Genomic DNA, 23175 nt, shown 5'->3' with positions numbered 1-23175 from the left:
GCAATGCAATTGCAGGGTTCATAGGAACGGTCAACAATGACCATGACACCACAAACACTCCTAAAAGCTACCTAAAAAACTTAAATTTTTTGAAGAAATGTAAGAAAGGATGTGAAGAAGAATGAAGGAAAATGTTGAAGATCCAAGCCTTTTTATAGCCTAAAACAAGTACTAGGTGATTTGTAAGTAAAAGAAAACGTGTTTTTCATTCAAAACCGTCCAAAAAACGCTTTAAAACTCAACTAACCGGTCAAACCTTTTGGTGAAACGTCACTGGCCAAGTTGTTAATGAGTGCTTCCGGATTATATAATCCGAAATGTATGCAGTATTTCCGGATTATATAGTCCGAATGACACCAGAATAACATAAATAATGAATCTTTTGGGAAGGTGGTTCGAAGAGGAGCTTTTGAACTCGATCTTGCCGGCCTGCCAACTGACATGTTACGATCGGCAGGCCGACATGATCGAGTTCATAAGAACCTCTTCTTATGAACAATGCAATCAAATCATAATTTTCATAACAATAAATACCAAACTTTTTTTTGTAAATCTAGAAGGACTATCTATATATTTTTGACAGCATGCTCAGGATCTTCATAATGCTGTCAAATAGAGAGCTAACTCATCCATTCGCGACAACATTAGAAATATCCTGAGCTTGATGACAAAAATTTGCATGGTTTGCTTTGGTGTGTTTGTGTGTTTTGCTGGTATTGAAGATCAAAACCGGAGAGGGTGTATTTATAGAGGTCCTTGGATGTTTTGGACCACATAAAATCTTAGTGCAATGTGGTCCATACAAAAGAATCCTATGCTGAAGAGTTCCGGATTACGTTATCCGAAATGCACTGACGCCCTATGTATTTCCGGATTGTGTAATCCGAAAAGAATATATTGGGTTATTTTATCGATTAAATGAAATTAAAACATAACACATTATCACGGATCATCTAAACTAACTTCTTCCTCCTCTGGTCCCTCCAGCAGAGCCCTGATCTCTTTGTAATTCCAGGGCCGGTGCAAACTTTCAGGATTTGTTCAGCAGATCTAACCAACGAAGCGTCCAACTCAATCGGTCCTCTAGCGCTGTGCTGACCAAAGACAGAGAACATGGTTCTCACGTCGTCATCGTTTGTGAGCTTCATCCGGCTGAAGCGTAGAGATCCGGCTGAGTCGGACAATGGACATCGATATTCAACACCGACCACCCTCCTCGTGTCTCTATGGTTGAGTTGACAGTTGATTTGATCCAGCTCATCCTTCAGCCCGGATAGGGTGACATCGTCGCGAATCCTAAACAGATGGGGTGGTGTTCCACCGTTGTAGTAGACTGCCGCTAGCTTGGTGTTCGGATCAAAGCCAGGGAATTCCATTTTTTTCTGGTGTAGTTTACTTGTAATGAAAACAGGGACCCCTATTTATAGAGGTATTTGGCCGTTGTGGACCACAAAAATTGTAGGTACAATGCAGGCCACACAGAAGAATCCAATGCTGAAGCAATCCGGATTATACAATCCGAACCAACCCTCACCATACACAACGTCCCAAGTTTCACTTTGGGACACCCCATTATCGTCTTTTTCCGGAATACGTTATCCGGAATGCATGTGTTATCCGGATTATATCTTCCGGACTGCACCAGAAGCTTTAGGCCGGTGGTCTGCACCACAAAGAAAACATTTTTCAAACGTTTTGGGCGGTGGTCAAGTGTAAAAACACGTTTTTTGACCAGCATTGATGGCCTCCCACACGTTTTTTAACCCCCTCCCCTATAAATATGGTTCATTTTCTCAAAAACCTTCTTCTTTCTTCTCTTCTCCTCTTCTACAACGATGTGTTTCCATCGTTGGCCTTTCATAGAAAGAGGCCTCTTTGGAAAAGCATCAGGGGTCATATGATCGGTCAATAGGGTGGGGGTCAGTTTGAATCTGAGGTTGGTTTGCCTGGGTGTCATGTTGACCATCATGGTCTCTTGTTCCCTAGAGGCCCCTGTGCCCCCTCTGTCTCCCCACCAACAGATTTTCTTCTTCACCGCCATCTTCTTTCCTCCCACCCTCTTTCCTCTTCATCAGTGGCTGGAGTTAGAGCTGGAGCCACTGGTATAGCTTATGTAATAGGATAGGATTAAAAATAGATTTAGGATATTATGTAATAAGCTTAAAAAGCTTGAAAGCTTGAAAATTATTGTAATGTATTGTTCATATATTAATAAAATGATTTTTTTTTATGTTTTTGTCTTTTTATTTATGTTTTTTAGTTTATTTGCATTTTCTTTTACGAATTGTAGACCTTACAATTGCAAAAGTTCTAATAAAACACTGTTCCGGAATATACAATCCGGATATATCTGCAAATAAATCCGGAAAACATAATCCGGACAAGGGGTAAAATTGGAAAAAAATAGGGCGCGCGAGGAAAGGCATAGGGTGGGAAAAGTAATACTCTTTGTACAAAAGACACTTGCTGGCAAGTTAATATGGGCTGCAAATTCTACAAAACCTTTAGTTATTATTTTTTGCTTTCTCAATTCCCTAAATTTTAGGGAAAATGAGTGTTGATAGTTTTAATCTCCTCTTCAATATTTTGATTTTGTTACCCTATTTGATTACTTTTACTGGTTGTTTTTTTTTTCAATGGATGACCTATAACTGAAGTTTTATTTATTGAGATGGTTTAATTCCATATAAAAAACTTGGGATTAGTGTAAACACGATATTTAAAAAATTGTTATTTTTATGGCCAATTCTATGATGCATAAGTAAGATAAGTCTTGCATCAAACACAAATTAATTTTTACTAATGGATAAAAAATTCCATCATTGAGTTAAATAAGATATACGGGACCTACTCATCTAATAGTGAAACCACACTTATGCATGTTACAAAATTATTTTACTTGTTATAAGACAGTCTAATTTCATATACCATATACTGTTTTCAGGTTGACTTTTTGTCAGCATGCAAAATGTATATCTTAGAAACCACATTTTTCACCATCCATCACAATTCATATACTATTTTTTTTGTTCATATATATTGAATTTAGTTAACAATTCAACAAAGTAATTTTAATTTAATTACTTGAAAGAACCATGAGCTCATGCTCTAGCAGAATGAAAAATAGAAACCCTCCAAGGAAAAAAGGCCAAAATGGATAACAAAGGATATATGTGGCAATGCTGAGTTGCACTCTTTGTCCTTTTTTGACACTATTAGATTGATCCATCCAAGAGTAAGCCATGAGTTCAATGCAAACATGTCCTTCCACACAGAATCAATCGCTTGACAACATGAATTTCCTTCTTTGAGGAACCAAAATCAAACCAAAAAGTATTCTATTACAATTAGCATTAGCATGCTCATAATTTGTTTGTGTGGAACCTCTTAAAAAAGTACCTTGTTACGTTTTCTCTATGGCTTCTTTTCTTTCCTTATCTCTTCCCAAACTAAACTTAATAAAAGCCTCTTCAGCTGCTACAACTACAACACCTCTTTCAACTCCTGAGGCACTCAATGAGAAATTTGGAAGAAAAGGCATCAAATTCTTGGAGTCTAATAGCATTCCCATTGTTGAGCTAACAGTTAGAAATGGAAGCTCATTGAGCTTAAGATTACCTGATGCTCATGTAACATCTTACAAACCAAAAGTGTTTTGGAAAGATGATGGACTTGAGGAGCTTCTTTACACAATTTCTGCCAATGAAACAGGTCTTTACAAAGCTAAAGGTGGAATTGGTTTGGTCTTGAATGAAGTATTACAACCTGGTGCAAAAGAGTTGCTTCCTTCCACTTTAGAATGGACTGTAAAGGATGTTGACTATGATGCCATTGATGCTTTACAGGTACAATTTGATTGATAATTAGATACCCTTTTGCTTCAAATTTGATTAGAACATGAATTTATTATGTTGGCTTTTAAGCTCAAAATTGATTCTATCCCTAGAATCACTTCTAGCCAAGTTTCTTGGCTTCTGCCTTAACGTATAATTAGCTTCCGTTCTCAAATTTATTGAGTGTTCACAAACATGTCCAAAACACTCTCCAACGTGAAAATGCAAAAGCTAGAAATTGTCACTTCAAGCTGGACGTGAGAGTGCTTTGGACATATTTCGTCACAGCTCAACCAAACAAATCATATTTCCGAATCACCAGTTTCATCATACCATTTAGCACAATCAATGCATTAGTTTTTTTTTCTTTTCTTTTTGCTATAGCACTGTGAAAGTGAAATACTGAAAGTTGGCTGTTGTATTTGATGCTTCCATTCACTTTTCTGCAGGTTGAATTGATCAGCACTAATAGATTTTTTGACATGACTTATATTGTGTCCCTCTATCCTGTGAGCATGGCAACAGCAGTTATAGTTAAGAACAAATCTCCAAAACCTGTTACTCTAACCAATGCTATATTAAGCCATTTTAGATTTAAGAGAAGAGGTGGTGCGGCAATTAAAGGTCTTCAAACCTGCTCATACTGCTCACACCCTCCTCTTGCTTCCCCTTTTCAAATCTTGACTCCATCAGAAGCAATGAAAACCGAGTCTCAAAGGTTGATTTCATTTGGTGCTGAGCCTGAATTGAAGCCAGGTTCATGGACTCAACAAGGTGTTCCTATTACTCTCCTTGAGAATAAGATGAGTAGAGTTTTTGCTGCACCTCCCAAAGAAAGAACAAAGGCTTTTTATAACACACCGCCTTCAAAATATGAAATCATTGATCAGGTTAGAATGACGAGTTTCATTTTGATACAACACTTTTTACACAGTCAAACAATCATACTTTGAGTCTAATTACTCAAAGTCACATATAAGATGATTTGTGATTGGTTGATTGATAGTGTAAATGATCTTTACACAGACTATGCGTACCGATTAAGTTCTAGAACGATTTACATTGTGGACACGTGACCAAACATTTGGAATTTTTCATGTACCAATTATTGAGTGAAGCCTTTTTATAGAATAGTTTTTTTTTTCTTTCTTTCAGGGACGTGAGATTTTCTACAGGGTGATAAGAATGGGATTTGAGGATATTTACGTGTCAAGCCCTGGTTCCATGTCAGACAAATATGGGAGGGACTATTTTGTATGCACTGGTCCTGCTTCAATATTGGAGCCTGTGACTGTGAATCCTGGTGAAGAATTCAGAGGAGCACAAGTTATTGAGCATGATAATCTCTCATAATCACATTCATAAATATTAATTGACACGATTATCAGAAACCTTTCCTTTCGCCCTTTCTTGCTCTCTTTTTTATTTCATGCTTCTACTCCATAAGTTTTTGTGTTTCTGAAGCAGGATTTGCATTGTTCTTCCTATGTATATTTGTTTACTTGATTTATGTCCTATAGTACAAGAATATCAATAAAATAGATTACAATAATGTTTGTAGATTTTTTTTATTTCATTGAATCCCTGAGCACTTTGGTTCCCCGATGATGAAAACTACTTCTCAACTAGCATACTATCTTTAACAAATAAGCTTTGACATGAGAAAAAACCTATTGTAGACACTCAGAGCAAGAAGAACAATATTGAAATTTTCACAACAGAGAAAGGTACTATCAGCTATCAAATGATCAATAATGGTTTTACATAGATCTACAAATTGAAGAATAACATACAAACTGCTAACAAATCTTATCTCAGCTTGTTACTCTCACATACATATCAAATTCTTCATGTTGTTTTACACTTCAGTTTTTCAATTGCATTTTTACCAAAACTTTTGAGTAACTTAAGAAATAGATACAGTATAGCAACAATGAGTATAGAAAAATTCATCAAACGCTAAGCTGAATTGATGACCATAGACAGTAACATCAAGCGACAAAAGAAGACAGAAACCTTATTCTTGAAACTAATACAAACATGAAATAAAGTCTCACATCGTTTGGTTTAGGTTTATCCTAAATGTTTCAAACCCATACATTCAACAATACACAAACACAATACATATAGTACCTTTTTATTTCACACATTTTCCATCATCCATGTAATTAAACACCCTATGTCAACCAATTCATCAATCCAGGGATAGAATGGGCGACTAACTATATATGTGATATATATAATACTAAGCAAAGCGAGCAATATAAATAAAGGGGGCTGTTAACTTGCACCCACCTAAAAACACTAAGGTGCAAGTTAACAAGGTGCACCTACTAGTTATTTACCAAAACACCCATGTTTTTCTATTATAAACAAATATTATTTATGCTATTTACAAAAATGTCCTTTTAATTAAAATAAAGTTTAATAGAGACAAAAGAGTGTTTTAGTAAAGTACAAGTAGGTGCAGCTTGTTAACTTGCACCTTAGTGTTTTTAGGTGGGTGCAAGTTAACAGCCCCCATAAATAAAACCCCAAACATGGTCATGCACATAAAGGCCTTACGTAAAAAAGCAAACAACAATACATACATATAACAAACACACAAACACTCTTGAGTTTTATCTTCATTCCTCATCAATCTTGATAAACCTCCTGAGCTTCTTGGTATCATGCACAACAGAATCCTCAAAGGCATGAATAAGCTTCCTCTTAACAGAACTGTCATCATATTTCAGATTGGATCGACCATCAATTGAAGATGAGGATTCACCAACAATGTCGTTGTCATCACCCAAATTAATAAGACCAGTATCATAATCCTTATCACGAGCTTGTGTTTCAGAAACAACATCAACTTCATTCTCCAGAATCAGTGTCACCATCCCCATAATCACTATCATCATCTTCAGAATCACTATCCTCATTAAGATCACTGTTAGAGTTGCCAACATCCAAGCCTTCTCCAACATCCACACCTTTTAACCTCTGTACCATCAGCCTTTTCAACAAACACCTTGGGCAATTCCTATGCAATGGAAGAAATTAACCACATTAAGCAAACCAAGCAATCAATCATATGTAGATCACTATACAATATAAAATTACCTCGGTGGAAGCACAGTCAGCAGCCGGTGGATCAACAACGACATTGGAAACAGAGGACTCAACATCCAAGCCTTCTCCAACATCCACACCAACCTTAACTTCTGCAACATCAGCCTTTTCAACGAACATCTTGGAAGATTCCTATGCAATGGAAGAAACTAAGCACATTAAGCAAACCAAGCATTCAATAATTTATAGATAACCATACCATATACGAGGCACAGTCAACAGATTGAAGACAAAAAGCATCAATAATATCTTTTTCCTTGCACACCCTCTTCACTCTAAAGGAACCATCAAACAAAGCATTTAAATTAATTCAATAGACTTCTCAACTTTGAATAAAAGCCTGATACCCTTCAGACCAGACACCTCAAGAGGACAAAATCCATCATTTTCAGCCTACAATGTGTTCATTATCATTATCATAAACCAATGAGTTTCAATCGGCTGAGGATTGAGATGCTTATTGTGTTGCGATGAAGAAGATGACGACGGCTTGGATGAAAAGTTCGAGTATTAGGATGAAAAGTGCGATGAAGATGACGACGGCTTATTGTGTTGCACCTTCACCTTCAAAACTTTCTCACACTTTTGTTGTATTAACACCACTTCCATATTTTTACCTCACAACTTTCATACGATACAAGGTTTATATAATTTGAAATAGATATCACGTCTTCTTTTTTTCTCCTTCAGTGAAAGAATATTTGCATCAAATATTCCCTTTCAAAATATATTTGTATCAAATCTTTCTTCATACCGTACAAAAATATATTTATTGTCCATAAATATATTTTCATCACAAAATATATTTGAAACAAATATTTTATATTTTTTTTTGAAGGAAAATATTTTATATTTTTAGCAACAATATTCTTCATCCGTCAAATATAAGTCAATTTCAACCGACATATTTCGTCACAGCTCAACCAAACAAATCATATTTCCGAATCACCAGTTTCATCATACCATTTAGCACAATCAATGCATTAGTTTTTTTTTCTTTTCTTTTTGCTATAGCACTGTGAAAGTGAAATACTGAAAGTTGGCTGTTGTATTTGATGCTTCCATTTACTTTTCTGCAGGTTAAATTGATCAGCACTAATAGATTTTTTGACATGACTTATATCGTGTCCCTCTATCCTGTGAGCATGGCAACAGCAGTTATAGTTAAGAACAAATCTCCAAAACCTGTTACTCTAACCAATGCTATATTAAGCCATTTTAGATTTAAGAGAAGAGGTGGTGCGGCAATTAAAGGTCTTCAAACCTGCTCATACTGCTCACACCCTCCTCTTGCTTCCCCTTTTCAAATCTTGACTCCATCAGAAGCAATGAAAACCGAGTCTCAAAGGTTGATTTCATTTGGTGCTGAGCCTGAATTGAAGCCAGGTTCATGGACTCAACAAGGTGTTCCTATTACTCTCCTTGAGAATAAGATGAGTAGAGTTTTTGCTGCACCTCCCAAAGAAAGAACAAAGGCTTTTTATAACACACCGCCTTCAAAATATGAAATCATTGATCAGGTTAGAATGACGAGTTTCATTTTGATACAACACTTTTTACACAGTCAAACAATCATACTTTGAGTCTAATTACTCAAAGTCACATATAAGATGATTTGTGATTGGTTGATTGATAGTGTAAATGATCTTTACACAGACTATGCGTACCGATTAAGTTCTAGAACGATTTACATTGTGGACAAGTGACCAAACATTGTGGACACAGACTATGCGTACCGATTAAGTTCTAGATCTTGTTATATTGGTTATCGATGGCAATATTGGTCAGCATGCCTTTGATCATTGTAGTCGTAAGCAGGCAACAGCATTTACACATAGTGTTGACATTGGAGCTGTAATTGTTTCTAAAATGGATGGCTATGCCATGGGTGGTGGTTCTCTTAGCACATAAGTTACCAATTCACTTTAAAGTAAGAGATCTTAACCGCTAAAAAATTCAATTGTTGATATTACACGAATAACAATTGAATTGCTTAAAATGAATTCACTTAGATATATTTTTTTTATGTGTTTTGGGTACATATTGGTCTTATTAATGTTATATGTGCAGTGTTGCAGCAACAAAGAGTCCGGTCATATTCATAGGAACTGGTGAACATATGGATGAGTTTGAAGTTTTTGAAGTTAAGCCGTTTGTTAGTCGTCTATTAGGCATGGATGACTGGTATGAGTTTATTGACAGAGTTTATGAAGTGCCTGAATTGCCTCTAAACCTGCCAGAAAGAAAAATCTGGATGCCTCCACGTGCGTTTTTCCCTCCATCGCTGCACCACTTGTTTGACTGAGACCTTCTAAGGGATTTCACTTCCTTTAATAGCAACTTCATATCTGTCTTAGAATTAATCTCAAACTCATGATGAATTTCATTTGGTGCTGAGCCTGAAATGAAGCCAGGTTCACGGAGTCAACAAGGTCTTCCTATTACTCTCCTTGAGAATAAGATGAGTAGAGTTTTTTGATGCACCTCCTAAAAAAAGATCAAAGGCCTTTTATAACACACCACTTTCAAAATATGAAATCATTGATCAGGTTAGAAATAGAATAGAACATGAGTTTCGTTTTGATCAGTATTTTTTACACAGTCAATCGATCATAAGTTTCACATTATTGAAAATACCGACTTTAATTCTATTTACTCAAGGTCACATATAAGATGATTTGTGATTAGTTGATTGATAGTGTAAAAGATCTTCACACAGACAAGCATGCCAATTAAATTCTAGAATGATTTACATTGTTGACATGTGACCAAACATTTGGAATTTTCCATGTACCATATTATTGAGTGAAGACTTTTCATAGAATAGAATTTTTTTTGTTTCCCTTTCAGGGACATGAGATTTTCTACATGCGTCGAGCCCTGGTTCCATGTCAGAGAAATATCGAAAGGACTATTTTGTATGCACTGGTCCTGCTTCAATATTGGAGCCTGTGACTGTGAATCCTGGTGAAAATTTCAGAGGAGCACAAGTTATTGAGCATGATGATCTCTCATAATCACATTAATTAATAAATATCTTCTTCAAAAAAAAATTAATAAATATCAGTTCACTTGATTATTTGAAACCTTTCATGCTTCTCCATAAGTTTTTGGTTTCTGAAGCAAGATTTGCATTGTTCATCCTATGTATATTTTTTTTTTTTTTGAAGAATCATCCTATGTATATTTGTTTAGTTGATTTATGCCGTATGGTACAATGCTATCAATAAAATAGATTACATAATGTGTGCAGATTTTTTATTTCATTGGATCCCTTAGAATGCACTTTGGTTCCTAAATGATGAAAGCTACTTCTCAACTCTCATACATATTGAGTGGGGATCCATTGACTCCAAGAGTAAGTCTAAAGACTTACTCCAAATCTTAACCCTTCATCTTAATAATAATTAATGGCTATAATTGATTCTTAATAATCTCTATGGTATAGGCCTTCTTCGTGATTCCAACGGCAAAAGACATGGAAAGATTGATTTTGACACAAACATGCGTGTCTCCAATCCAAAAGAATCAGCACAGTATCGTTCCACTATTTGATTAATGCTACAAATCTACCAGGAATTGGTTTCATCGAAATTCCATTATGCATAATCATAGGTCACTCATCAAATCGGGTACCTTTTAATTTGCAATCAACAAGTTTCAAACACAGTTTTTTTTCTTCATAATTTGGTGTAGGATTTTTTATAATGTTTGGTTCAGATATTGAATTTGTATCAATGCACCGATTATTTTCCACACCACTTACATGATATAGTGATGAAGGTACAATTTCATTAATAAATGAATGGATTAAAATAAAACCTTCTACCAAAAAAAAAAAACCTAAAAAGAATGAATCGATTTCCTAGAGAAGAATAAAATGATATTGAAAATTAAAATTCTAAAATATGAAATATTTAAGCCAAATGCGTTGGTAGACGAAGGGCTGTGTGTGCGCCATTGTCATGGAACCTGAAAGGGATGAATGAAGTGCACCAATACAATGCAATGCTCCTGAGTTAACCACACATAGGAATTATTGGTAATCAATTATAGCCATTAATTATTATTAAGATGAAGGGTTAAGATTTGGAGTAAGTCTTTAGACTTACTCTTGGAGTCAATGGATCCCCACTCCATACATATTTAACAAATAAGCTATGACATGAAATAAAACCTGTTGTTAGAGCAAGAACAAGATTGAAAATTTCACAACAGAGATATAGGGGCTATCTGCGCTTATCAAAATAAATAAATAAATAGTGTATAAAAGTTGAACTTCATACAAACTCAATTCATATCATTCTTGAGAAATGTTTTGAGCATTACAGAGCAAGAAGTAAATATAGAGGGACTAGCATAGGAAATGGACGCCGTAACAAGAGTTTGAGTGACCCGCATGGGTGTTAGCAACCATATTCTTCGTCTCTTCTCAAAAGCCACTTGATACATTCAGAAATTATTCCCAAACTCTATATTGTCTATTGTACGGTTAAGAAACATGTTCCTACTTGCTTGCAGTGAATCTCAAAAATCACTTTTGCCTCTGCCCTATTAAGCATCCTGTGCATGAAGGCTCTAAAAGCTTCTCCTTCATTGACTTCCCTCCAAGCACCAGATCAAGATGATTCGGCAATGACAAAAGCTCCAATATGGTCTCTAACGCACATTCTTGTTCCTACTGTATGCATCTCTTGGAAGAAAGATGAGCCCACATTGCATTGGAGATAACCCTTCTGCGGTTTGTGCCACTTTCTAGCAGGTAGAGGAGTCAAAGGTTCATGTTTGGCTCTGCCACACTAGATGCCAATCACCATCCACATTTGTTTTATGAGAAAGTGTAAAAGTATTCATGTAAAGTCTAAAAGAGGACTTGACCGTGTACTTTCCATCTCCAGTATACATCCAAATTCTCATATCATTAAATTCGTTATGGTTGCAAGGGTGAAGAGGGATATTGAGAATTTTAAAGCAATCTGCAGGAGTCAAAATTTGTTGCAGTAGCTGAGAGTTCCATTTTCTTTAATTTGGCAACAACAAATCTTTGACTTTTTATTGACCAAATTGAGCATTGAAAGAAGATTGAGAGGATGCATGGTACGAAATACATGCCAAGACCTGGTCCAAATATTTATGGATGATCGATCTCCAATTATCCGCCGGAAATCAACCTTAAGAAACTCTTGAGATTTGAGAAGACGAGATACTGCACCAAGTAAAACTAGGACTGTAGATCAATGCCACTTCCATGAAATCCTCTTTGGGAAAATATTTGGCTTTGGCGATGTAATATCTGATAGTTTTCTTGTTCGTCAGAAGACTCCACCATTGCAAGGGTAAAACCTGGGAAATCTCGAAGGTCTAGACCTCCATGCTTTTTTCTTGCCGTCAATCTTTTCCAACTCAAACAATTCATACTTCTTCGCCCATCTTGCTTCAAACCCCCCAAAAGGAATTGATATGTTCAATCTCTAAAGAATAATTAACACACAAACTGCCAACAAGTCTTATACCAGCACTTACTTTCACATATATATCAAGATTGAAATTTCTACTTTATACTCTAATTTTCTAATTTCTACCATAAATCAGGACCTGAGATAAAACCTTTGCACCAATTGTTATAGTTGCAAGCATATTGAACATGCCAAAAGAAAATATATGTAAACACAACATATATTTAAGTCCATATATTTAGAATGCAAATTGCAGCTTTTTTTTATTTCATTGTATACCTTAGAATGCACAATTTGGTTCCTAAATGATGAAAACTACTTCTCAACTTGCATACCATCTTTAACAAATAAGCTTTGACATGAGATAAAACCTATTGTTAGAGACTCAAAGGTGAAAATAAAGCAAAGGACAAAACAGAAATAAAAGTTTGATTTAGGCTACCTTCACTGTCTTCAACTATACAAAATGATATCTCATTCTGTGCTTCAAGGTGAAATGACGTTGGTGATAAAATTAGTATGAAATTCTTGATGCAAATGCAATGTTGCCATCACATGCATATCAAATTGGAGAAGGAGAAGGAAAGTAAAGGTGGAGCAGATCATGCCAGCTTGTTGAGCGAAAAGAAGTTACTGCATCGCTACTACTTGAGTCTTGAGGTAGAAAAGATGCATGTTAAAGGATAAAGTGTTGTTACCATTAGCTTAAAAATAAAAATTGTTCAATAATCCAGGGGCAAGGGCAATAATGTAATATATTAATTAGGGTTTCCCTCAACAAAAAAATTAATTAGGGTTACGCTAACAAATGCTCGGTTAATACTATCATCACCACCATTTAATGGGCTTTTCTACCAAACCATTTTGTGTGGGTTAAAACATCAATATAGTCAAGTAGTACTACTACTAATAATTTAATACTACTACTTTTGTTTCATTTAGTCTATTTTGATGAAGTGTGACAGCAAGACCGTTTGATATAAGGTTTGAACTTGTTATCTATTGATTATATTATTGTTCTGGTAAGTTAAAATAGTCAAGTTGTTTGAAAATTGTGATTAATTGTAGTTTATAGACAATATCTAATGAGAGGCATTTTATAATCCGATTGGGTTAGTCCAATGCTAATGACTTGAGATTTGAGAGTGCGCTCCTCTTCAAGGTCTCAGGTTCGATTCCGGTGCTAGTTTGAGTGCACTAATTTAGCTTCTTAAAAAAAAACTAAAGATATTTTATAAAAGATAAATCCGTGAAAGCTTACTCAAAATTTAAAACGGATAATTCTTAAATATTTGAAGCCATAATATTTGAGGCCATAATAATTATGTCTATTATCCAACCAATATGTTTTGACAATGTCTACTTATTATCGAATTATTTATTTGTTTATTGATTTATCACTTCATATTTTCATTTTTAGATATTTGTCTTTATGTTTTTGTCATATGATAAAGGACCTAATTGAAAAACTTAGACCCATCCGACACCGGATAGGAAAGAAAAGAAAAAGAAAGAGAGAGACCATCGATCGAATCCTCTTATTAAAACCCTAATCCGACGGAATGGAGTAATCTGTTACCCTAATCTTCATCTTCATCAATCAAGCAAGCAAAATGGGTCTAGCGGATTTTGGAGAGAGTATTTTGCGTGCTTTCGACAAGATGAGCAAGGAAACGGTGATCGATAAGGAAGTCCGTAAGCGTTGTTTCGGCGAGATTAGGCTAGCTTTCCTTCGTTCCTATATTGAACCCATGTTCACCCGAGACATGCGTGCTAAAATCAAGAACATTCTCATCAATCATCTTAATCTTGATGATCTCGACGCTGCTCGTAAGATGATTCAACAAGTTGTGTTTGATGGACTCTGCAAATTGTTGGAACCTAACCCTTCTTTCGTTCCCAAATCAGGGAAAACAAGTGTTGTCATGTTTGTTGGTGCTCAAGGTTTGTTGTTAATTACCTGACCTGTTAATTACGTTATGATCATTCTTTATGTTTATGGTTTTGAATTTAATTATTATATGTAATGTTAATAAATTCAGGTTGTGGAAAAACAACAACTTGTATACAATATGCAAATTATTATCAGAAGAAAGGATTAAAGACAGGTTTGGTGTGTGCAGATACATTTAGAAATGGTGCATTTGATCAATTGAAGCAAAATGCCACTAAAGCTAACATCCCTTGTTATGGAAGGTACATACGTGTTTGTTGTTATATTGTTGACTTACTGATTGATAACATGAATGCAGTTCCCTGAAACATTACTACCCCTTTATATTGTTTACCATCATTCATGTTATAATTTATTAGAGAATGATTAGACCATGTGCAAAAATATTCTCTCGGAAGTGGGTTTTGGAATGTAACTTTCCTTTGTTTGGTTCTGGTATATATTTTGCTTGTGTTTTAGTTTTTTCATCCCCTGTATTAAGAGAGTGGTAATTTTATGTTCCTATCAGAATATAAGTTATTTTATTACTCAGCCAACTTTAACTTCCCACTCTCACCTCATCGCAACTATAAAGAGAACTTTGCCTTATTTTCTCAGGGCTTATCTGTTTAGTCTTTTTAATGGTTTCACTTTTTCGTTAATTTCTAGTTGGGGACATCCATGCCCATTGCCCAACCACTTTTCATTCTTGTTATAAATCCTTGCAGATGAGTTTTGATAATGCAATGCTTACTACCATTTGCTTGATTATGGAAACTTTTATATCAATTGCATTTTGTTGTCTATGATTTCAATTACTAAGTATTATTATTACATAGCTGAGCCGCATTCCTCTATAGCTATACAGAGTTGGATCATGTCAAAATTGCTGTGAAAGGCGTGGAGAGATGCAAGGAAGAAAACTGTGATCTTATAATTGTTGATGCGAGTGGAGGGCACAAACAAGAAGATGCTCTTTTTGAAGAAATGCACCAAATTTCAAAAGCAACGGTATTTATTATTTATGCTATATATGCCTTTGATACCAGATCTTGTTATATTGGTTATCGATGGCAATAAATTCTGATATATTTTGTTTGCAGAAACCAGATCTTGTTATACTGGTTACCGATGGCAACATTGGCCAGGATGGTTTTGATAATGATAGCCATAAGCAGGCCATGGCATTTGCACAAAGTGTTGACATTGGAGCTGTAATTCTTACTAAAATGGATGGCCATGCTATGGGTGGTGGTTCTCTTAGCGCGTAAGTCACCAATTCACTTTAGAGTTTAAAGCAAGAGATCTTAACCGCTAAAAAATTCAATTGTTGATATTACACAAATAACAAGTGATGTGCTAAAATGTATTTATTAGTTATTTCTGTTTATATTTGTTTTGGGTACATGTTGGTCTTATTAATGTTATATGTGCAGTGTTGCAGCAGCAAAGAGTCCGGTCATATTCATAGGAACTGGTGAACATATGGACGAGTTTGAAGTTTTTGAAGTTAAGCCGTTTGTTAGTTGTCTATTAGGCATGGATGACTGGTATGAGTTTATAGACAAAGTTTATGAAGTGCCTGAATTGCCTCAAAACCTGCCAGAAAGAAAAGTCTGGATACCTCCACTTGCATATTTCCCTCCATCGTTGCACCATTTGTTTGACTCTGACTGAGACCTTCTCAGGGATTTCACTTCCTTTATTAGCAACTTCATATCTGTCTTTGAATTAATATCAAACTCATAGTGAATTTCTGCAAGTGCTTAAGTTCTTCTCTAGACACATGTAGCTCTTGCTGCAACGTTTGCTTCTTCTGAATAATGGCTGCTTTTGTTGATCCTGCTAGCAACCTCTCATCCTATATCTATAGGAACTTTTAACAACAGTTTGTCTGAAATGTGTTGGTTTTACATGTTTATCCTTATAATTATTAATATCAGAAGTGTGTGAGTTAGGGATGTAAATGGATAAAGATGAGCACGGATAGTAGGTCCGTTGTTGGATAAATATGATATTCGTGCCCTCTCCATATCTACACAAATATGATGTAAATTAATTTTTGTCAACACACGTGCGCGTGGTTCTTCTCTCACGCTGCATACACATTGTCTGCATCTACATCTTCTTCACTCTCAATGCTAATATGCAGATTTTTTTTTTGAAGGAATTGAAATATAATGAAAGGCTGAAAGCTTGAGTAAAAGTTTTTTGAAGGAATTGAAATATAATGAAAGGCTGAAAGCTTGAGTAAAAGAATTGATTTTTTATGAAGAAAAAAAATTGATTGAATTGACTTTTTTATAAAAAAAATCCCAGAAATTGATTCGCTGCACCTAATACAAATTGATTCACAATCCTATAAAACATTGTTCATTTAACTAGAAAGTCGACAACCTTTCAATCAAATTGATACCAAATCCTTCAGTTCCTGTGAAATTCATTTGAATGGAGAAGGCTCTTATGATTCAAAGACTTGACCGATAAAAACACAAACCATTGAATTAAAGATTTGTAAGTTCCTTGTTGATTGTCCATGTTAGAATAAGCAACCCTATTCACGATCGTTAAATCCCAATTTTTAATTCAGGGTTTTTTGCATTCGTCACAATTGTTTTCAATTTTCATTAGTGTGAAGAAAAAAATTACCGGTGAAACAGGTGCGTGGAGGAGAGAAATTATGATGCAGTTTTAAAAGTTCAAGTCAATTCCTTCAAAAAAAAAAAGTTCAAGTCTTAGAGTTTTAAAAGTTCAAGTCAATTGATTTCCATGTTATTTACTTCTTTCATCTCTCATAATAATTAGTGCTCTTATTTGATTAGCCATATATATCTATATATATATATATATATATATATATATATATAGTTTGTTAACTTTGCCAAACAAAAACATGAAAGTCTAAGTTAGGAAAAGTGCACATTTTTATTTTAAAAAAAAAATCAATTTCCACTACCGTAGATCAATTTAAAGTAATAATTTTTGCAAAAAATAAAAAATAAAAAAATTTAAAGCAATAATTTGAATCTAATAAACCAAAAACATAATTTCAATCTCATATATCGGTTATATATAGATTTGCACGATTGAATACAATTTTGTTTTGCACACATAATTTTTTAAGCACTTTCGTCTAAATATGAAATCACATTATTTCTAGAGTTTACTGGTGATGATTATACTATTCAAAACAACTTTACACACATAACCAATCAAACAATTCAAAATTATCATATAAATTAAAAATATTAATTGATATGAATATTCTATATGTTTTGATTGGTTGTGTGTAAAAAGTTGTTTTGAACAGTCAACCCATCTTGATCAATATCATTTTTCATCTAACTTTTTCAAAGAGTGCTATGAAACATTTAAGTGCTTTGTGTGACATGTCCAACTCAACAATTGTTAAGACTGAAAAATTCAAATCAAAAGGACTTAATTGAAACTTTCGAAACTTAAAGGACTAATTTGGGAATTCTGTCAAACTTAAATGACCAAAAATGGTATTTGGCCCAAATTACTTGGTCCTTAAAGGTCCTTTTAGTTTGACAGAATTTCCAACTAACAGGTCCTTTCGAAACTTAAAGGACTAACTTGGAAATTCTATCAAACTAAAATGGCCAAAAATGGTATTTGGCCCAAATTAAATCAAGGAATCAGGATAAAATGCGCACATCCCCAAAAAAAACTTGAAGCCATAGAGTAAAACTTCATTTTGGTCTTGAATATGTGTGACATATTACAAAAACATTTTAAGTGTCTATTTTGCCTGTGATTTTATCAATTGAATTGACTAGTGTAAAACACATTTGAGGATTTTAATGATTAATAAAAGAGATTTTAACTACCAGCTAGTGTTATCGCATTACGATATCATTAATTCTTTAGAAGGTGGAAAACACACAATGATTACACTAATGCAACTTAAAGTCTACAATTACATTCTTTATAAGTAATCACAGCATTTATAGATAGTTTAATCAAAATTTCAAGGATCAAAGAATAGAGTACCATGAGCTTTGACATTTAAGAAATCCAATTTGGCAAGACCAATTTCACCACTCTTCTATAAGCCCTTATGTCTCAATAAATCTACAGCTCAAGTTCCTAAATCTCCTATACATACATTTTAACATGGTAAAAATGAACAATCCACTTGGCAATCTAAAATCTCCTAACAAATCAAATGCCACGTGTCATACTATTGTCAAACAACTCACTTGAAATTTTTTTGTTGCTATTAAACCCTTCAAATTAAATTGCGTTGACTTATGGTGGATATAAATCAACATTCATTGTTCGATTTTTTTTTGTTGGTTAAATTGGAAAACCATTGACCCTAATCTTTACCATTCAAATTAAGTATCGTTGATATAAGGTTAGTAAATCCACATTAATTGCTCGGTTTATTTTTTGTATTCGCAAATCATTGACACTAATATTTTTTTGGTTAATGATAAAATAGAAATTAACGACAATAAAATAAAATGGTGATTTTTTTTTTTTGCTAGAATCGTCAAATTATGAAAATCAACTAATTCGAAAAACTATGAGAAACCATTAAACATCTGTTTGATTTTAAAAGGTCGGAATGTTACACAAATAATTTTTAATTATTTTCACATGCAGGGTCACAAAATTCATGCAATGGTTGGAAGCAAAATTTTTAACAAGTTTGAACTTTCTTTGAAAGAAGAGGTTGTCTATATCATGTACTATGATTTTTAAAAGTGTCAATGAAATACAAGAAGTCATGACAACATCACATAAAATTGTCTCAAATTTACAGATAAGGCTACGATCTAACCAGTTGATCATGGAATTGTCTCTTATAATTATTATTTTTAACACATCCTTTCAGTTTTTCTTTCAAATAATTACCAATTTGAAGTTATGTCCGGTGAGTTTCAATTCAGTTTATTAAATTTTATTATACATAATAATATGATGTAAAATATTTTAAACGTCAATATTTAACTACATAAGTTTGTATAAATTTTCAAGCTATAATCGGAATGCTATGTAAAGTTGAGGTTTAGGATGAATATATTTTCCACCAATAAATATCAAAAGCACGGGACACATATTTATCTTTGATGCATAAAAAGTATCATTGATGAATAACAAAACATGGGTCTAACATTCGTCACTGATAAGTATAAAGAAAACAAAATAAACATTATCCTCTTATGTATAAAAAAACACGAGACATATGTTTGTCATCGATAAATAAAAAATAACAAACGTGTAATATTTGCCCCTAAAACACAAAAATGTGAAACAATATATATCTTTGAAAGAAAAAAAAACGAGGCCTATTATTTTTCATTAATACATAAAAAAATATGGGACAAATATTTCTTAGTGATAGATATTAAAAAGAAATATGGCACAACTATTAATCACTGAGTCCTATAAAAACACGGGAAAAATATTTGTTACTGGTAAATATTTTTATTATTTTAAGAAAAGTGATGCTAGATGCATTACCCAAATTCATTAAGAAAAGAAAAATAGAAATACGAAGAAAGAAAAGGGAAACTAGGTCAACACATTTTCAAAAAGGCATAAATCTAAAGTTATGCAAGCCTAACTTATTTCTTATGTAATATAGGTTAATTCTATTATGAAGAGAAGGGAACTAACAAAAAAATAAAGGGTTAGCTAACATATATGCGCATGACTATTTTTCTTAATGAATTAATTGATAAACATTATGAAAGCACTAGACAAATATTAAAATACACAGAGAAATATTTATAACTCATACATAAAAAAAGTACGGGACAAATATTTATCACAAGTTTTTTTAAAGTTTTTATCTCTGATAAATATAAAAAAATAAAAAAAAAATTGGTCATATATTGGTCAATAATAAACACATAACATATATTTGTTATTATAAATATAAAAAAAACATAGGACAAATTACGAGTCAAATATTGTTCATTGATAAAAAAAAAAAAAAGACTATTAAAATACAACTCATTAATACATAAAAAAATATGAGGGAAATATTTGTTATCAGTAAATCTAGAAGAAGAAAAAAAGGACAAATTTCTTATTAATACATAGAAAAGGACAAAAAATTCGTTGATGAATATAAAAAATAATAGAAATATGGACCTGTCCCAGTAAACCACAAAAGCAAACCAAACAATTCAATACAAAAGTGATAATAAAGATAGAATAACACTAAACAACCATTGCCATAGACAATCTCGCGGCGAGCGCACGTAGGGGCGCGAAAACGAATTTTAAATAGGTGTATGGATCGTCAGCCAACCCAGAAACGACCCAAGTTTCAACAGCCCCCTTCAAAATATCAGCAGATTATCAACATCCTTTCGAGCCAAAGCAACCAACGACAAAGTCGCAGTGGTCTTGAAATATTAGTCACATTTCAGGTCGAGGCATGAACAAACGACATAAATCTGTCACTGTCCACCAACGACGCAAGAAGCAACCACATCAGATAAAATCCTTTGGGTACGATGAACAAATACTACCGTCAATATAAAGCATCTACGCACCTAGCCATTTCAAGCAACAACAAGATAAAACCAGTCATGTTGAATCGAGATATGCAAATAGAACAACATCATAACTAAAGAACTCATATCTTCAATCCAAAAAACCATATTTATGATTTTCAAACCAAATCACAGGGCTGAAACAAAGCCACCACCCATCTTCATCTCCATGAAACAAAACAAAAACAAACGCCAATAAACAGAAACGAAAAAAACATAGCAAAAACAAAATTGAAACTAACTCATAACCGCGTCGGCACCAAAGCTCTACAAGACAACGACAATGTTGAACGAAACCAGTGACCACAATAGAATCAATACACACCAAGACTATGAAAGGATAGCCATGGCGGCGCTTCATTGACGACAATATGAAACCTATAAATATATTGTTCATTTATACATAAAAACACTGGATATATATTTATCACTAATAAACATAAAAAACATGTGACACATATTTGTCATCATTGCGAGAAAAAATACTGATATAATTAAAAATTCACGGGAAAAATAATTTTCAGTGATAAATAAAAAAATAAAACAATTTAAGATTAAAAATTAATAGTCTATCACCCGTGCATTGCACGGGTTAACACACTAGTAGAGAACTAAAACTCATTGCAATTAAGTATATATCATGTTATAGAATGAAAAAAAATTAAATGCCTTTTCAAAATTACCGCAGATGTATCGAATAAAACTAAATCTTTGCTAGAAATCAAAATAAAACCAACAACACTATATACTCATAACTATGAACCAATTGTTTCTTTTTCAATAAAACTATAAAGCAATTGTTACACCTAGTTTCCACTTCTTAATCAAAATCTTTTGGCACAAAAACAAACTACAATTTAAAACTATAAACCAATTGTTAAACTGAAATATGTTTTGTGCCAAAAGGTTTGATTAAGAAGTGGAAACTAGGTGGTGAGCTAGGCAATGCTTTCTTGTGTGCCTACAACTACCATTGTATTTTGATTGGGCTATCATAAGCCACTAGTTGATTCTATATTCCTAACTGATCAAAAGAGACTACAGTAGACTTATAAAACCCCCCATCATACTTATGCTTGGACACATTTGAATATGAATGACCACGAACACTGCATTTGGCATATGATATTCAATCTATATTATATCAATGACATATTCGATTATCAATTTCAAAATACTACCAACACAAACAGAAAACCATAACTATTGTTCAATGAAACCATAAAAACTGAGTTAAATCCTTGCTATACATTCATCCAAAAACTGAGTCAAACTTTTGGTATCCACGCTACACATTCATTCAAAAAGGGTTGAGAAAGAGGGTCTAGAAATCAGTCATCATCCTGCACATTTCATTTAGAGATAAACATATTAATACATTATACTGAAATCATGATCAAGTCCAGTAAAAAAGTAAAACCTGTCCTAGTTTTGATATTGCATCGGTCATAGAAGAAAGTTAAAGAGCAATGTCATTACACTAAACCGCATTCTTCATCAAAGTCATAGTTTTCTTTTCAATTTAGAAGAAAGGATTTTCTGACATTGATCCTCGGAAAACTATATAACCTCTAACCCTTCAGTTAAAGAGGAATAAGAGGAATGACACGAAAATATCGTTACCTTACCCCCCAGTACCCCAACACAAATGAAATTAGAAAGTACATAAACAGGACAGAGTGTGTTTTCACCTCAAAAAATTCTAAAGCATAATCAAAGGAGTAAATAAATATGATTACGGTAATAAATTTAGAAAGTATAATAAATTTCATTCTAAATAAACAACCAATGTTCAAGGAGTAAATAAAAAAACAAAGTGTGTCTTATACCTGCAAAGCATCTACGCTAGCATCATCAATGAGTCTGAGGATATCGATCCGATCGGTAAAAACTGTTCCGTTGAAATGGTTGTCAATAATAGATCCTGGTATTTCGACTACACTTTGTTCAAAAGTCTCATCAGCCACAAAGACAACAGTTGGAATGGGTGTGTCGTCGCTGCCTTCTATCTTTAGATGATTCCGGAGATGAGTATTCATGTTAATGCTAAGAGGATGGGGTAAGATCAACCTTGAATTTGGTGGTAGAAAGTAAGTGACTTCATCAACTGCCTTGAGTGGAAGAAAAATGAGTCTAGTTGGTGATTGAAGGAAGTTGGTAAAGGACTCAAGGTTTCCCTGGTCGTCTTCATAGCCATGAAAGACGGACTCATACCCAAGTCCCTTAACTGCATGGTATAGAAGTTGCAGAGCAAGCTTTGAATGAGAATGAATCACAATCTTGAAGTTGTCATCACCACT

General features: G+C 33.8%; 4 protein-coding genes and 1 pseudogene across 5 annotated transcripts; 3 read left to right on the top strand and 2 right to left on the bottom strand.

Annotated features, from left to right (window-relative positions):
* Window positions 1–953: 953 nt before the first annotated feature.
* Window positions 954–1376, bottom strand: LOC146909341 (uncharacterized). The gene has a single exon (XM_085729346.1). The coding sequence runs from the start codon at window positions 1374–1376 to the stop codon at window positions 954–956; it is 423 nt and encodes a 140-aa protein (XP_085585472.1).
* Window positions 1377–3244: 1868 nt separating this feature from the next.
* On the top strand, window positions 3245–5393 carry PNSB2 (NDH-dependent cyclic electron flow 1). The gene is made up of 3 exons (XM_085727677.1): window positions 3245–3845; window positions 4283–4723; window positions 4989–5393. Exons 1-3 carry the CDS (start codon window positions 3417–3419, stop codon window positions 5184–5186), a joined length of 1068 nt encoding a protein of 355 aa, XP_085583803.1. The 5' UTR covers window positions 3245–3416; the 3' UTR covers window positions 5187–5393.
* A 967-nt stretch (window positions 5394–6360) lies between these two features.
* Window positions 6361–7552, bottom strand: LOC146909339 (uncharacterized). Its single transcript, XM_085727676.1, has 3 exons — window positions 7150–7552; window positions 6942–7082; window positions 6361–6861 (listed from the first exon to the last, which is right to left on the bottom strand). Exons 1-3 carry the CDS (start codon window positions 7188–7190, stop codon window positions 6693–6695), a joined length of 351 nt encoding a protein of 116 aa, XP_085583802.1. The 5' UTR covers window positions 7191–7552; the 3' UTR covers window positions 6361–6692.
* LOC146909338 (photosynthetic NDH subunit of subcomplex B 2, chloroplastic pseudogene) lies at window positions 7484–9982 on the top strand (annotated as a pseudogene).
* Window positions 9983–13884: 3902 nt separating this feature from the next.
* Window positions 13885–16460, top strand: LOC146909337 (signal recognition particle subunit SRP54 2-like). Of its 2 annotated transcripts, none has more exons than XM_085723419.1 (5): window positions 13885–14350; window positions 14530–14602; window positions 15200–15350; window positions 15443–15606; window positions 15776–16460. In XM_085723419.1, the coding sequence occupies exons 1-5, from the start codon at window positions 14020–14022 to the stop codon at window positions 16014–16016; spliced, it is 960 nt and encodes a 319-aa protein (XP_085579545.1). In that variant the 5' UTR covers window positions 13885–14019; the 3' UTR covers window positions 16017–16460. The 2 variants fall into 2 exon arrangements, with proteins under 2 accessions (XP_085579545.1, XP_085579544.1); XM_085723418.1 differs by having other exon boundaries at window positions 14449–14602.
* Window positions 16461–23175: the final 6715 nt, after the last annotated feature.

This window comes from Medicago sativa, chromosome 7 (assembly GCF_051527215.1).
Source record: "Medicago sativa cultivar Bolivia chromosome 7, Bolivia_mono, whole genome shotgun sequence".
Classification (NCBI taxonomy): Eukaryota; Viridiplantae; Streptophyta; class Magnoliopsida; order Fabales; family Fabaceae; genus Medicago; species Medicago sativa.
Note: the sequence above shows the minus strand (reverse complement) of the source record. Positions and strands in the feature narration are given on the sequence as shown.